The sequence below is a fragment of the Terrapene carolina genome, unplaced genomic scaffold (assembly GCF_002925995.2).
Source record: "Terrapene carolina triunguis isolate 2854851 unplaced genomic scaffold, T_m_triunguis-2.0 Scaffold227, whole genome shotgun sequence".
In the NCBI taxonomy this organism is placed as follows: Eukaryota; Metazoa; Chordata; order Testudines; family Emydidae; genus Terrapene; species Terrapene triunguis.
This window is the reverse complement of record NW_020664578.1, coordinates 4,416,502-4,430,776: the sequence shown is the minus strand read 5'-3', so window position 1 is coordinate 4,430,776 and position 14,275 is coordinate 4,416,502. Positions and strand designations below refer to the sequence as shown.

At 47.2% G+C, this 14,275-nt stretch overlaps 1 protein-coding gene across 4 annotated transcripts in view; it reads left to right on the top strand.

Annotated features, from left to right (window-relative positions):
• ARNT (aryl hydrocarbon receptor nuclear translocator) overlaps positions 1 to 13,166 on the top strand; it is a 37,411-nt gene extending 24,245 nt beyond the window's left edge. For all 4 annotated transcript variants that reach the window (XM_024213833.3, XM_024213831.3, XM_024213834.2 and 1 more), the window contains 10 exons: positions 97 to 171; positions 1,039 to 1,190; positions 3,134 to 3,244; positions 3,801 to 3,876; positions 4,461 to 4,584; positions 5,276 to 5,375; positions 6,055 to 6,205; positions 7,042 to 7,201; positions 7,846 to 7,994; positions 8,799 to 13,166. In XM_024213833.3, coding sequence (XP_024069601.1) covers positions 97 to 171; positions 1,039 to 1,190; positions 3,134 to 3,244; positions 3,801 to 3,876; positions 4,461 to 4,584; positions 5,276 to 5,375; positions 6,055 to 6,205; positions 7,042 to 7,201; positions 7,846 to 7,994; positions 8,799 to 8,888 — 1,188 coding nt within the window. In that variant the 3' untranslated portion in view covers positions 8,889 to 13,166. The remainder of the gene's footprint in view (positions 1 to 96; positions 172 to 1,038; positions 1,191 to 3,133; positions 3,245 to 3,800; positions 3,877 to 4,460; positions 4,585 to 5,275; positions 5,376 to 6,054; positions 6,206 to 7,041; positions 7,202 to 7,845; positions 7,995 to 8,798) is intronic.
• The last annotated feature ends 1,109 nt before the right edge of the window (positions 13,167 to 14,275 follow it).

The window sequence follows — 14,275 nt, the reverse complement described above, 5'->3', positions numbered from 1 at the left end:
CATTAGTCCAAAGTGGAGCTATTCGAGCAGGCCGAAAGCAGGGAGTCTGCTTATTAAATGGAGACTTTTTTTTTTTCTTTTCCTCTTCAAAATTAGGAACTCTTGGGGAAAGATGTTGTGGATTTCTGCCACCCAGAAGACCAGCAGCTTTTGCGAGACAGCTTTCAGCAGGTAATATATTTAGCCACCTTGGCTGCTTAGAAGTTGATCTGCATCACAGCTCGTAAACCAATATTCCTATTGGCCGTCTGCTGTGCAGTGGAACTAAACCGGTTTAGATTTTTATCAAGGCAGGAATCACACCTCACTGGCCTTAAATTTCTCAGTTACTGAGTAGCATACATTTGAATAGATTTTTAAACACAAGAGAACTTACTAACATGCAAAATTAAACTGGGTGGGTTTGCGTGTCTAATTTATTTTTGAATTCCTCCTTTTGCTGCTAGTTGTCTGAGACCAGAGATGTGAGTACAAAGTCTTGACATCAAGGCCATGCATCAGTGGCTGTGTTCGGACACCTTACGCATGGCAAGGCAGATGAACTGGTGTCTGAACTTTAAATGGATGTGGCTTGCTGGCCCTCTTGCTGTTATTACTCTCTCCTCTGAGGGCACTTGACTTGACAGGGCAGGAAAGACTCCACTACTGATGATTCTGAAAAGCAGCTCCTCATTCGTTTGACCCAATAGTAAGAATCATAAACAGCAGACAATCTTTGGTTGCTGGAGAAATTAACTTTTTTGTTCTTATTTTCGTATATTCCATTGCTGCAAAGAGCATTAATTGAAGGCATAAGAAAATGCTACATTCCACTCCCATATCATCATCCTGGGAAGTCAGACCATTGGAGGAATATAAAAAGAGTTTAAAAGAACAGAGTAGTTGTATTGTGGCTGGGAAGCAAGGTACAATATTGTAGCCTTACGACAAAGAATGCCATAGTCAGCTGCTAGCAGGGTGGGTGTTTGCTTATAAACAACACTGTTCTCAAACGTCTTCTTTTTATCAGGTATTACTGATGGCGTTAAATTTTTCTAGGTGGTGAAGTTAAAAGGCCAGGTTCTGTCAGTCATGTTCCGATTCCGGTCCAAAAACCGTGAATGGCTCTGGATGAGAACCAGCTCCTTTACCTTCCAGAACCCCTACTCAGATGAGATTGAGTACATCATCTGTACCAACACCAACGTTAAGTATGTACATGGCAATGGCTTTCAATCCATGAGCACTTTCAGCGATCGCATGTGCACTTTGCCTGACCTAGTGCCTCCCCGTATGACCAGCTACACAGACCGGATGCTTTATGAGCTCGGGTTCTCCCACCATCACCCCCTCTTTCTCCCTCCCCACCCCAAACTTCTGTGCTTTCCTGAAAAGTCACTCACTACACTGGGCAGTATCCTGACAGTGGTGCAGTGCCTGCTATGAAATGCTTTTAATATGCATAAAATGGAATTCTACTGGATGGTCAGTTGGGAGTTTCGGGAGCTGTCAAAATTCAGTTAACTCCTGAACTTGCTGGTGGTGCATTGACTCTTCAGGCTGTATATCTGTATTTGGAGTGTTAATACTAGGAGAATGTATTTTAATGTAGCACTTGGCTTCCATGGCAGCAGGACGAGGCGTGGATAGGTTGGGGACTGGATTTTAAAAGCCACCGTTTGAATGTGAGCTGGAAAATCCTCAGCGGAGACCAGAAAGTAAATATTGACTTTGGCGTTGTCTGCTTGCTTCAGTAGCTCATCCTAGAGTCAGGAAAGAATCTCCCCTAATTGTGACCCTGCAGTAAAAATTGTGCTCTCTCGGTTACTATCTTCACGACCCACCACCCGTTCCCATCTTGGCCATCGTGGTGGCGTGGCAATACTGTGCCATAGTTGGCTCTCCATCGTGGGTAGTCGAAGGATGCTTCCTCTTCCTAGGGGGAGCACAAGGCTCTTTGTGCATGCCTAGGCACTTGAGATCCTGAGAGGGAACGCTCGAGTCTGGCAGGCACGTGTCTTGTAATTGCAGAGCTAATATTGGCCTTACAGGACGTCTGCCCAGCTGGACAAGAGGCAAGCCAGGCCATCTGTGCTCGTGGACAAAGAGGGCAGCGTTTGAGTTGGATGTTCAGGGTCCCTTCTGGACCTTTCTCAATCACGCTGTACAGTCAGCAGTGCACCTTATCCACCCACCAGTAGGAGAAACCCATTCTAATCAGACTCCCTTAAAAAGATTCAGAGCAATATTAATTCGGTCCCTCCAGGGGCTTCCCTTTGGTTCTAGACCACCATGATGGGAGCATGGGGTAAGGATCCAAGAATCTGTATTCTAATCATGCTTCTGATGTACACTTAGCTTTTCCTGGCATTAGAGGCATCTCTTTGATCGTATTCTCTCCTCCTCTTATTCAGTCCACATAAATCCATTCCCATTTCCATACTCCAGCTTCCAAATATACCACTCAAGTTCAGACCAGAAAAGCACAGCTGTGCAGCGGATAGCACGTGGTGCACTCCAGCCGCCAGGCTCTTCGCTCTGTGCTTCGCTTTATTTTTCACAGACCCAAGTACTCTCTGCTGGGCAGAAGCAACAGCTTTTAAAACACATGTTGAGATGTATCAGATTTTTCTACCTTACGGGAAAGTTTGTTAAAGTTGAGTTACATTTCGCTGTACAGGCTTCACGACTAGACCGAAACAGAGCCCAGAGAATACTTTCAGCGTTTATATTAGGCTTAACAGTTGCCCCTTACTGAGGGCATCCTGCTCGATCCATGATTTATTTACTGTCTCAAATGGTAAGTCATGTATGTTTTAGGCCTGGTAACCTTGGGAGTGCTGATTATTTGAACTGTATCTAACTGCTGAGGCTTCCAGCATATATAAATTTAATAGCAGCTCTTCTTCCTGTTGCGTATGTTGGGGAGAGGGGGGGCTAGTGCCCTTTGGATCCCAGCTGTGTATCCCATTAGATGTCTGATTCAAAGGCAGTTGAAGTTTGCGGATCGGTCCATTGACTTCATTCGGCTTTTGCAAAGATGAGGCTCTCGGACCCACGACTGAACCAAAAAAGGCAAATTTTAAAGGACAGTAACTGACATTTGCACCCTTCCTTTTCTCTCTCCCTTTTTTTTTTTTTAAACAACATTAAGGAACTCAAGCCAGGAGTCTCGGCCTGCTGTGTCTAACTCGATGCAGCGGCCACAGCAAGGACAGAATGTCAGCCTCCCCCTGGACATGGGCACAGCTCAGCTGGCGTCAAGGTGAGAGGGTTCTACTGTGCCTTTAACTTTGGTCATCTCCTCTCTTCCCCTACCTGGCCACCTTGTTTTTATAGGCCTGTCAGTTCTCTCGTCTCGCCCCTACTTTGCTCTTTGCCAAAGGAACAGACACTCTAGGGTTAAAGGTCTGAGTCAAGAGCTCCAAAATATTTATTACAGCAATCAGCCGACCTAGTTAAGTAGCAGGGCTAATGCTGAACTGGTAATTAATTTTTAAATGGGCGGAAAAGAAGAATAGCTGATCTGCTGGAGTCCAATGGGCCATGCAGGAGATTGATTGCTTACAAGAGAGTTGAATGGTTGATGCTTGTGAGCCTCTGTCGCAGAAACTTCCTTTTGCAGGGTCGAGTCTTAATCTGGTCGTGCTGGAAAATATTGGGGGTTTTTGATGGGGCTTGAGCATAGGCAGAATCTCCAGTAGTACTGTAGCAGTCCTGCTTGCTTTTATAGAGACACTCAAATTCCTGGCTGCCGGCGGGTCAGGGCTCAGTTGTTTTTAGCAGGACCCAGTTCCTATTACATTCACGTTCTATTTTAGGCAGCAGCAGACACAGCAGACTGCGCTGGACGTGGTCCCAGGAAGAGAGAGTCTGTCTGGTTATGACCACTCGCAGGTAAATCAGCAGGGATCTTGATGGTCTTTGGCCTGTGTGTTGTGATCCGTTCCTGACTGTAGATGAAAACTGGCCCATAGGGCAGTAACTTGAGGCCACCGCTTGGGAGTCTGAGTTGCTGGGTTTCACTAGAGCCCATGTTGTGACTTTCTGAGAGGACAGAGTTGGGCCTGCCACCTGCCCTGCATGAGTAATGCCCTCATCTCTTCATCAGGTGTGCTGGCACAGCCTCTCCTGCAGGGCAGGGCAAAGCTGCCTCCAGAATTCTGAGTGCACTGGTGCTCAGTCCCTCTGCTTGGGGTGCCCATATCCCCCCGAGAACCGCCTCTGTGCACCCCCTATTTTTGAGCCGTCAATACGCTCAGCACCATCAGTCTGGACCAATCCAAGTGGACATTGAGTCTGCGCTAAAGCACCTTGCAGACCAAGGTGTATGTAAAAAGCCAGGCAACAAATGCCCTCTGCTCTTTATCATAGGCAGTAGGTTCCTAAGTGGCTTCCTCTGTAATCTCATAGGCAACCTTCCTTTGCCCTCTGTTTTGCCTACTAGTTGCTTGTGCTTATATCTCCCTCCTGTGATCCAGGTTGCTGTCCAGCCTGTGACGGCTGCTGGCCCAGAACGCAGCAAACCACTGGAAAAAACGGAGACTCTGTTTAGTCAGGAGAGGGACCCGCGGTTCAGTGAAATCTACTCCGGTATCAATACAGGTAGGGATCGTGGTGTGCAGAGATTGCTGAGTTAGCCTAGAGGTTCAGTTGACTCTGTTCCTCGATCTTAGTCCTGGCTTGGTATCCTCACTTGTTCTGTTTAAATGGACCTAGTGCTAGGGACAGGGGCTGAAGTGGCAGTGGAGAGAGCAGTCCCTTCTTTTGCAGAACAGGAATGTCTCTGGCATCCCACTCACCCACCAGTCTGCCTCTAACCTTTCCCCCTGGTTGCTGCCTTCCCAGCAGTGCCTTCCTCACTGCAGTCAGCATCTTGGCAACGCTTCGGGAGGGTAGAGGCAGTCTTTTTGCCCTACGCCTTGGGCCAAGTGTCCCAGGTCTGGGATCTCCTCACAACCCCTTCTGCCTATCCCCAGAGAGCAGCTTTGTTTTCCGTGACTCAGAACAGACAACAGTGAATGTCCTAAGCCCCGAAAAGATCTTAAGGCAAAGCTTATTAGAAAATTGAGAGGAAATCAAATTAATAAGCTGTTAAGGAACCATCTGCGGGCTAAGTCTGGGTAGTGTCTGTAACAAGACTGTCCCTTATCTAGCCAAGCCGTTTAAGCCAAAGAATCAAACTTGACATGGAGAGCTCAGGCGTTTAGCTCCCTTGCTAACAGCCTTTGTCTTGGCCTCCCTCCATCAGCATTGCCTTGTCATGGGCTCTAACCTGTTTGCCTTTCTTTCACAGATCCGAGCAAAGCCATTCCTGCCAGCACAGTGCCGGCCAATCAGCCGCTCTTCCCCCAGGGAAACACTTTCACTCCTGCGCGGCCCACCGAAAGTTTCAGGTGAAGCTGGCGCGCTGGACTGGGGTCGGGTTGCTGTGAATTGTATCTTTCTCTTTCTGCTCTGTCTGTCCAGGCTTAGTTTTCTGGAGGGGCAACAGAAGAAACGAAGGGTGACAGTGCTTTGTGGTGTCTGGCCGCTGCTGAAAGATAATTGGACTGTAATAACCATCCAGAATGAACAGACTGTTGCCCTAAAGGGGACTCCCAATGCACCAGAATTGACTGTTTGTTGCAAGTGCTGGATCATATCACAATGGAATATGCCTGCAGTTCTTAAAATGCAAGTTTAAACCAAACCCCTAAGAAACATGTGCCAGGGTGTCCCTAGTACTCAGACACGATTGTCTTTTCGTTCATTGAAGCCATTTGGTTTTGCATCTTTGCTTATATTAATTGCCTGCCAGACAGTAGCTAGACGCTGGTGGAAATATTACTACAAAGGGACAGACAGCATCGGCAGACGTGCATGCTCCGTCACATCATCTCCAAGTTGGGCTGGCGTCCCAGCCAGCACGCGCTCTTGTTTTGTAATTGAGGTATAGAAGTTGTGTGGGCATTGTAGATTACCTCCAGATGCATTGTACCTGTCTGCCTATGCTGGTAATGCCTCCTAAGGCACATCTAGTGGCAATTGTTAAATCTGAGCTAACTCTTTAAAGCATGTTCTCTTCTATTCTAGGAGCAGTAGCATGGTACCCCCTGTCAACATCATCCAGCAGCAGCCTGCTTCAGCAGGCCAGATTTTAGCACAGATTTCTCGCCACTCCAATACCACTCCAGTCACTGCAACCAACTGGGTGTCAGCGACGCGACCGTCGTTCACGGCACAGGTAACATTTCTCCGAATGCCCAGGGAGCCTTTTCCCAAGGGATACAGGTTTGCAAATAAACACACACCTTACTGTCACAAGAATTGCTCTTTCGTTAGCATGTAATATTAAAGTGCTCTGATGGGGTTGACTTCTGAATAGCAAAGTGATGGAGAAATTTCCCTGGCACATGGAGTAGGTTGCGTTGGATGCATTCAACAACTCCAGTTTGACAGCGATCGCCATCCCTTAATAGCTGAAATCCCAGCAACTGCTTGTGTGAATTGGTCCAGATCATTTCTCCACCTCCACCCTGAAAACAATTGCTCGATCATTGTGTCGAACTGGGGCCCCTCTGGCACAATCAGCAATAAGAGTGTCTGGGCAGGAGACAGAATGTCCGCAGGGCCGGTCCCAGACGAGAATGAACTCCCCCAGGAACGAAGGCCCATCCTAAAGCTCCCCTCCTTCCACTCCAAGGGCAAGGTGCATTTCTCTGACCTGGCCTTTCCTGTTAGATAAATGCATAGCAACAGGTATATTTATAAAAACCAAAAGAAATCCCCTACTAAACCAAGGCACTTCACTGTACATCCTTCTCCATCTGGGGAGAGAACAGATATGTGACAGATGTGTTGCTTGATGCACGACTGGAAGGCGCTCAGGTATAGAGAGAGTTCCTCCAGATGCCGGGCTGGGGCAGATTGGCAGGGAGAAGCTTGCAATGCACGTGCTGTACCTTCTTTGTAGCTAGGGAACGTCACTCACCAGAGCTGGGTCAGTCCAGCACCCTGCCCTGTTTTCAGATTTAGAGCAGAGTAAATACAGCGTTTACTTCTCTCTCGTTGCCGTTCTAGCAAGTGCCTTCCCAGACCGCAAAGACTCGGTCCCCTTCATTTGGAATGGGGAGTTTCCAAGGCACCCCTTCCTCCTTCAGCCCCATGTCAACACCTGGTTCCACAGCCTCCCCGGGCAGGGCTGCTTATCCAGCCCTCGCCAGCCGCGGCACAGGCTTTGGTAAGTGTCATTCATGTCGCACAAGGAATATACGTAGGATCTTGCTGTGGGGGTGGGGCCAGGATAAAAATCTCCTTTAAAAAGAGGCTTGTTTGGATTTGTGCTTCAAGATAGGGTTAGGGCCAAATTTGGGGCAGATGCAGATGCATCACCCCACGTCCTTTGTCTGTTTTTTGTAAAAATGTCATGGATGCTCTACTAGTGTCACTTCTAAACCTGAATTCCTGCCTCTCCTCTCCCCCAGCTGTCCTTGTTGAGCAGGGGCTGACGCAAACCGAAGAGACTCCAAACCGCTGCAGCATGGGCGGGGGGGAGGAGGGGGGAGAAGGGACTCCTAAAAATTCACAGGTTGATTAGAGTTGGAAGGAGCCACTCGAATCCCATTGTCCTGACCTTGCCAGAAATTCAGTCCAGAGCTGGTTGGACAATATCAGGGATGGATCCTTCATATTGCAGGATCAGATTTCCTTTGCTGTTAAGTGGCTGGGCCCTGGAAGCCCCCTCCGCGTTATTGCCCTACTAAGTTGTCTGCCTGAAGCAATACCGTTGACCAGCCAGTGCTTGTGTTTACTGACCCTTAAAGGCTCTTAGGCAAAGACTCTTCTGTGGACACAACTCGCTGACCTTGTTACTCTGTTGAACAGCCACTGAAACCGCGCAGACCCCAGCCCAGTTCCAGACACGGACAGCGGAAGGAGTTGGCATGTGGCCTCAGTGGCCAGGACAACACCACGGGCGAAGCTCTGGGGAGCAGCACGTCCAGCAGCAGCCAAGCCAGCCTGAGGTCTTCCCAGTAAGATGGCGTTTTCATAACCTGTTGAGGGAGGGCTGTAAATCCTGGGGGACCGTATGGGCTTGGTTTACAAAAGCGCAGGAAGTTGGCTAGAGTGCAAGCTCCTTGGCCAGCGTGATGTGAAAGCCGTAATAATCCCAAGTGGGGCTGGATCACTGGGGAGGAACTGGTCAAGGGATCTGGAGCTGTTCACTTCTATTAGGTAGCTGGTTTGGAACTGGCTGAGTTTGGGATCCCAGTGGGGCCTGACTTGTTCCAGTGGACAGGAGTCCACTTCACCCAGCACCGTCAGAATCGGCTTGAATCCTCACTCATCAGTCTCGGAGGTACAAAAGTGGCCGCAGACTGACCTCCCCTCTGAGGCGTTTTGTCCATAACTGAGCTAAGGCCTCCTGGCGGGGCGCTGTGCAGAGCTCATGTTGCTGCCTGAACTGGGCCTGTTCTGTGGAGAGAGGGAACAGTTGGGTTTTCAAAACAAAGTACAGCCCCATAATGACTGTTCACAGGATTCCTCTGCATTGTGCACTCCACAGGGTCCGGTTGTCAGTTTCAGCCCCCGGTTTGCCCAGGGGCGTGTAGCTACAGTTAGTCACTGATGGTATGAGAAATATAGCTTGTATCTAGACTATGAAAGGCAGTTGGAATGTGTCTGCAGGACTCTTTAGACTGTAAGCTCTTTGAGGAAGGGAGTATCTGTTCTGTTTTTGTACAACGCCTAGCACAGTGGGGCCTTAGTCCATGACGGGGGCTCCAACTCCTACATGCGACTACAGGACAGATACAAAACTTATTTTGTTCTTCCAGGACATGCTGTCAATGCTGGGAGACCAGGGAACCAACTACAGCAATGAAGAATTCCCAGACTTAAATATGTTCCCTGCCTTTTCAGAATAAAATAAAAAAACCGAAACCCCCCTTACAAATTTTATATAAATATCTATGTGTAAAGGAAAAAGCACCTAAGTCTTTTTTCTCAGACCCCTGAACTTTCTAAACACTTCCTACTTCCTGGAGGTGGAAACTTCCAACCAAGAATCCAGAATGGACAGCTCCTCCCGAAGGAGGAGGCAAGGTCTCTGCAATGCTGCCAGCCCTGCGTGGATGACGCGTGGGATTGTTCATCAGGCGGCGTCAGGACTCATGAAGCATTGGAGAGTGCAGGAGGGAAACTCCCACAGACTGCGGGACGCACGCAAGAGGCTTACTCTGTGCACTGGGTTGGGAGGAGAGACTCCTGGCTCCTTCAGCAAGCACCTCCCAAAGTTCATGAGGTGCTTTTTAAAAATGTCAGTCTTCTATACCGTGACTTTTTAAAGACTTATTGTATCGGCTTAAATGTTGGAACCTTTTCCCAAATGTTACCCTAGGATCGAGTTATAAAGGGTTAACACATGCTGGGGATTACAAATCCTTCTTGGCTTACCCAGCTGTTCTGCAGATCACCTCAGCAAGGAAGCTTTTGTGTCATCTCTCTGGAGAGGAAAGAGTGGAGTTATTACGGGCTCCCCGGCTTGTGATCGGGGTGTGTTTGAGAAGCTTCCCTGTTCACGGGAGCTTAGCTTTGGAAGAACGTGTTTGTTTGAAATCCCATCTCTCTTCCATAAACAGTGCAATTAATATGGGTATTTTAGTTAGCGTGACCTATAAACTTGGGGATTTTTCATTCACTTAAAGATGGGAAAATAATGAGCCATAAAGTGTTAAATAATCATATGTAGCTTTGCTTTCTAAATGCACCAGTCCACAACTGATGGCTTCAGTGCTGCCATAAACCAGTGTTAAACGGGTTTTCAGTGAGTGTATCTATTGAGACTAACATGGCACTTTTAGTGCAACTTTACCATTTTTATCTCCTTTCCCACCATCTCCATTTCTGAGTTGTAGGCCCAGCTCCTGTTGGAAACAGACTCTTCTGCCTCTCTCGCTTCTGGGTAAGGGATCTGGGTTTTCCAAGAGTTGTGCTCTTCACTCAGCTATCAGAGTGGCAATCTCCAGTCTGACGTTCACTGATCCCTTAAAGAACTTCTTACTGCCAGGTGCTGATCTATTGCCAAAATACAAAATGGAGGCGAGCGAGGCAGGTATTTAACTTAAAGATTCAAGCCTTGTGTTCAAATTTTCTGGCACCTTCCCTGGAAAAACTTGTGGCAAACTTCACGCTCCCTCCTGGCCCTGTTTTTTAAAAAGCGATGGTGAAACCAGTACCCATGGCAAGAGTTTGCTGCTTGCATTCAGTAAGTAGATCTGTCTGCTGTTGGGTTCAACACTTGGAAACTAACTCTCTAACGCTGTGGTGGAAAAACCAGAATCTTTCCTGAAAAGGGAAATCTGGTTTTCTTCAGGATTAAATCTGTTGGAAGTTGGTCTTGTTCCTTTAAAGCATGCACACTGCTCCACGTTAAGTGAGATTAGGGATGCTGACCTCCTGGAATGCCCTGGGGTGACCATCCTTCAGCCAGTAAGGTCAGAGCTAGACAAATAATGGAATTTCCACTGGTTGGCAATTTTGCAAAAGTAAAGAAGAAATTTGGCTGGGTCAAATTTTACCATTTCATTTCGATTTGTGAGCATTTTCAAGCTTCTGAATTTTTTTTTTAAAAAAAAGGAAATTTTGAAACTAAGTTCTTTCGAACTAATATTTCAACCTTTTAAATAAAATGAAATAAGACATTGAATTTTTTTTATAAACAAAACAGAGAACTGAATGCAAATTCAAAGTGTTTCATTGGTGAAGAATCTGCATTTTTTATAGTTTTGTGCAAATAATTTTGCCTAGCTCTAATGGCAAGATTGTCAAAAGGAAGGGTGTGGTCTTTGTCGGACTAGTAGATCTTGGGGCAGGTGAGGGTGGAGCAGTGTTGAGGGGGAACCTTTGCCAGCTCACATATACCCTCCAAAGAGCAGATTTCCTAGACTTGTAGGGCAGGTAACCTCTATCTGTGGAAGTATTGGAGCAAAACACATTTGTGTGAATAACTGTTGTAAAGTGCGATGAGACGTTTCAATATTTTCTGTACCCTGCCAGAGATGATATTGACACTAGGATTAGAAGAACCAAACCTATACTGTATTCTCATGCTTTCGTTGTTAAAACAGTGTTCAGACACTAGTGACCTTGGTCAAATCTTCAAAAACTCTGAAGTCCCGTTTCAAAAGTGATTCAAACAATCGCTTTTAAAAATGGGACTTAAGCTTCTAAGTCACTTATGAGCTTTTGAAAATTTTACCCATATACTTAATCTGCTCTCTGCTGGGTGGATTATAAGGGTGTTGAGCTGAGCTAACAGCAATAACTGCATTTGGCTCTTCTCTTCAGCTCTGGCAGTTCATCATGTTCCAAATAACTTTATCACTAGCTCTTTGGCTGTGGAGCCATGGGGTTTTCTCAGGCTTAGAGCAAATCTGTTTCGTAAAGTTGTAATGTGTTAACTCTCCCAGGTATTTCTACTCAGTATGGCAGTGTCTGCTTGTGAGTTAAATTTGCAGGGCTTGTGAGTTAACTTGTATCAACAGGATGGCAGAAGCATGCGTGTGAAAATGACTAGAGCTGTGTCTGTGACATCTCCCGAATGGTAAAGCTGTAGTCACTTTACCAGTCTCATAAAGGTGAAGGCAGCTCTAGCCTTGAAAATCAGAATGAACCTGTTGACAAATGCTCTGAAACTATATGGCCATAAGGAAAAAACCTGTTTCTACAGAAATCATGTACTGTATGCACACTATTGTAACACGATATTGAAGAGAAAGTCAACCTTTTTTCATTCTACCGCTAGAATCTTTCCTGGGGCTTGCGGTGGGTGGGAGACCACTTAATAAGGGCAGTTGCTTGGCTTTGTTTTTGCATTGTTTTCTGCAGTCAGTTCTCTCCAGTGGTGGTCTGAATTTCCCATCTCTCGGGCAGAGAGCAGGGCACATGCATGGCCAGACGAGCTCCTGCTAGCTGGGTAACGACCTTCTCCACCATCACATTCATAACTCCTGGGTGACCAGGTTTGTTAGTTTCTTAGCTGGGCTGCTACCAGCAAGGGGGAGAACTTGGCTCTTAAGCCAAGATGATGGCCCTTGCCAAGGGAAACTTGCCACCATGATGGCTTGAGCCCCCTCAGCCCTGACCTGGGGGGACCATTTTCCCCAGGAGGTAGCGTTGCCCCCACTCTTGTTGCTCAGTCATGGGCCCTTTTGTTGTGTGTTGTCCGCAGGGGACAAAAGGACACACGTCACTGACTCAGCGCTGTTGTGTGGGACGAGAGTCCCAGAACCTACACCGGGCTCCTAGCTCACTGCACCTTAATGCAGTGGGATTCAGACAGCGCCCTCGCCATCCACTAGACTGGAGGTTCCCAAACTTTTCTTATTGCCTACCCTCTTCAGATCTACCAGCTGCCCGTAAACCCCTACCCTTCTCGGCACTGATACTTTGTTCTTAACACTATCTGTCTTGAGCCACCTGTCCATATTGCACTGTTACAGATATAGTCATAGTGCGACATATACAACCGAAAAAAAAACATCCTAAGTTCCGAGCTCAGTTAGATTGGACAGTTGCTAAGCAACTGAACCCACACTGTATTGTGATTGGAGGTGAGGGCTCTGTACGTCAGCATCTCTGTGTTCTCATTGGTACATCTTGAAGTTAAATTAACTGCCGTATTTTATATAACAAATTCCCACAGAGTTTTAAAGCTTCATCTGAGTCGCCTGGTATGAAAATGCAATAAATAAAATCCACAATTTCTCCCACGTACCCCCAGAGATGTCTCGCGTACTTCCAGGGGTACGTGTAACACACTTGGGGAACCCCTGGTGGTGGTGGGCTTAGTTTGGTGATCCAATACTGCAGTGTTGGGGTCCATATTAGTACTTTATAGTTTGTAGGGAGGATTCAGCAGCTCTGGAGGGGTGGGCAGCCAGCCGTAACTGGTGGGAAGCTCCTCTCCTCTTAGAGCTCAGACTTCCTGGGGTTTGACCTTGCATTCCTTGGAATTAAATCAGTGCAGGGATGAGGCTTTAAGAGCCTGATCCTGTGAAATCTGACATCCCATGGGAGTGGCTGGTTGTGCTACCCCTCCTGTGGAATGACACCCGGACCCTACACATGTCGTATACCCCATGTGCCTGCAGATTACACCGCGACCTAACTGAAGTGTCACCTGGCAGCCCCGCTTAGAAACCCAAAAATAGCTCTGTTTTTGCCATGCAGGTGAAAAGGGCTTGCGTGAAATTATCGTTGGTTCTTTTCCTTCCCTGCTCTGGATGCAAAGGAAGCGCAGTCTTATTAAAACAAAAAATCCGGTAGGCTAACTGAAAAAAGGTTGACTTTCATTCGAGTCCTGTTTTTGATAATCAAATATTTTTAAATGTGAGTATTTTATTGTACAGTTTGGTTGGGGAGGGGCGGGGGACGGGAGATGCTCAACGTTTGTTCGTTTTTAAATGTTCTGTACGGAAGGCTTTGTGTTGTGACAGAGGTTGCAAATTATATGTAGCAGAGATTTTACAAGAAGATATTTTTTTCCTTTTTAAAAGTGCAGTCTGTCTCTTTTCTGCTGGGTGTCTTTTTACAAGCGTTCCACTGGCCTGACTAAACCCATTTGGCTCGCAGGGCCTCCATTGGGTGTGCTAATGGCCCTGGGTCTAAACCTGCCCTGCAGTCCCTGACGAGTCTCCAACCTGACTACTTTTTCTTCCTTCCCAATCCTGCTCCCTAGCTCTGTTGTGTCGGGAGATCTCCCCCCACGACTAGCAGCATGTTTTTCTTGAAGTGGCCTAACAGAGAGATTTTGAAAGGCTCAAATGGGGCGGTTTCATGCCCAGCTCCTGTTGAAAGTGAACGGGAGGTGGTACCAGATTCCTCCAAGTTGGAATCGTTGGAGAGACCTAAGGGAAAATTTTTGGAAAGTGCCTCAGGCTCCTGAGTGCCTAAGTCAATTTAGAAAAAAGGGACTTCAGGCTCCTAAGTCATTTAGATGCTCTTGAAAAATTCACCCTAAATCCCTACCGCTGTGTTCTTGCTCAGGAGATTCAACTCCCCAATATATTAAAGCCCTCCAGATCCCAGTGGTGACTAGCTGTCTGCTGTCCCGCATTGGTTTGAGGAGCAGAATAGTGCCCCCCCCAACTGTGGCTATATCAATAAGTGCTGCTTTTGTGTGTGCTAGTCTCAGTATGTTTCTAGACATCTCATCGGGCACCTTGGGGGTGTGCCCTGTTCCGGAGATGTTCAGAAATGATCTGACCAGTGTGCTTGGTCTGAGGAGATAAGTAGTAGCGCTGTGTTTCCC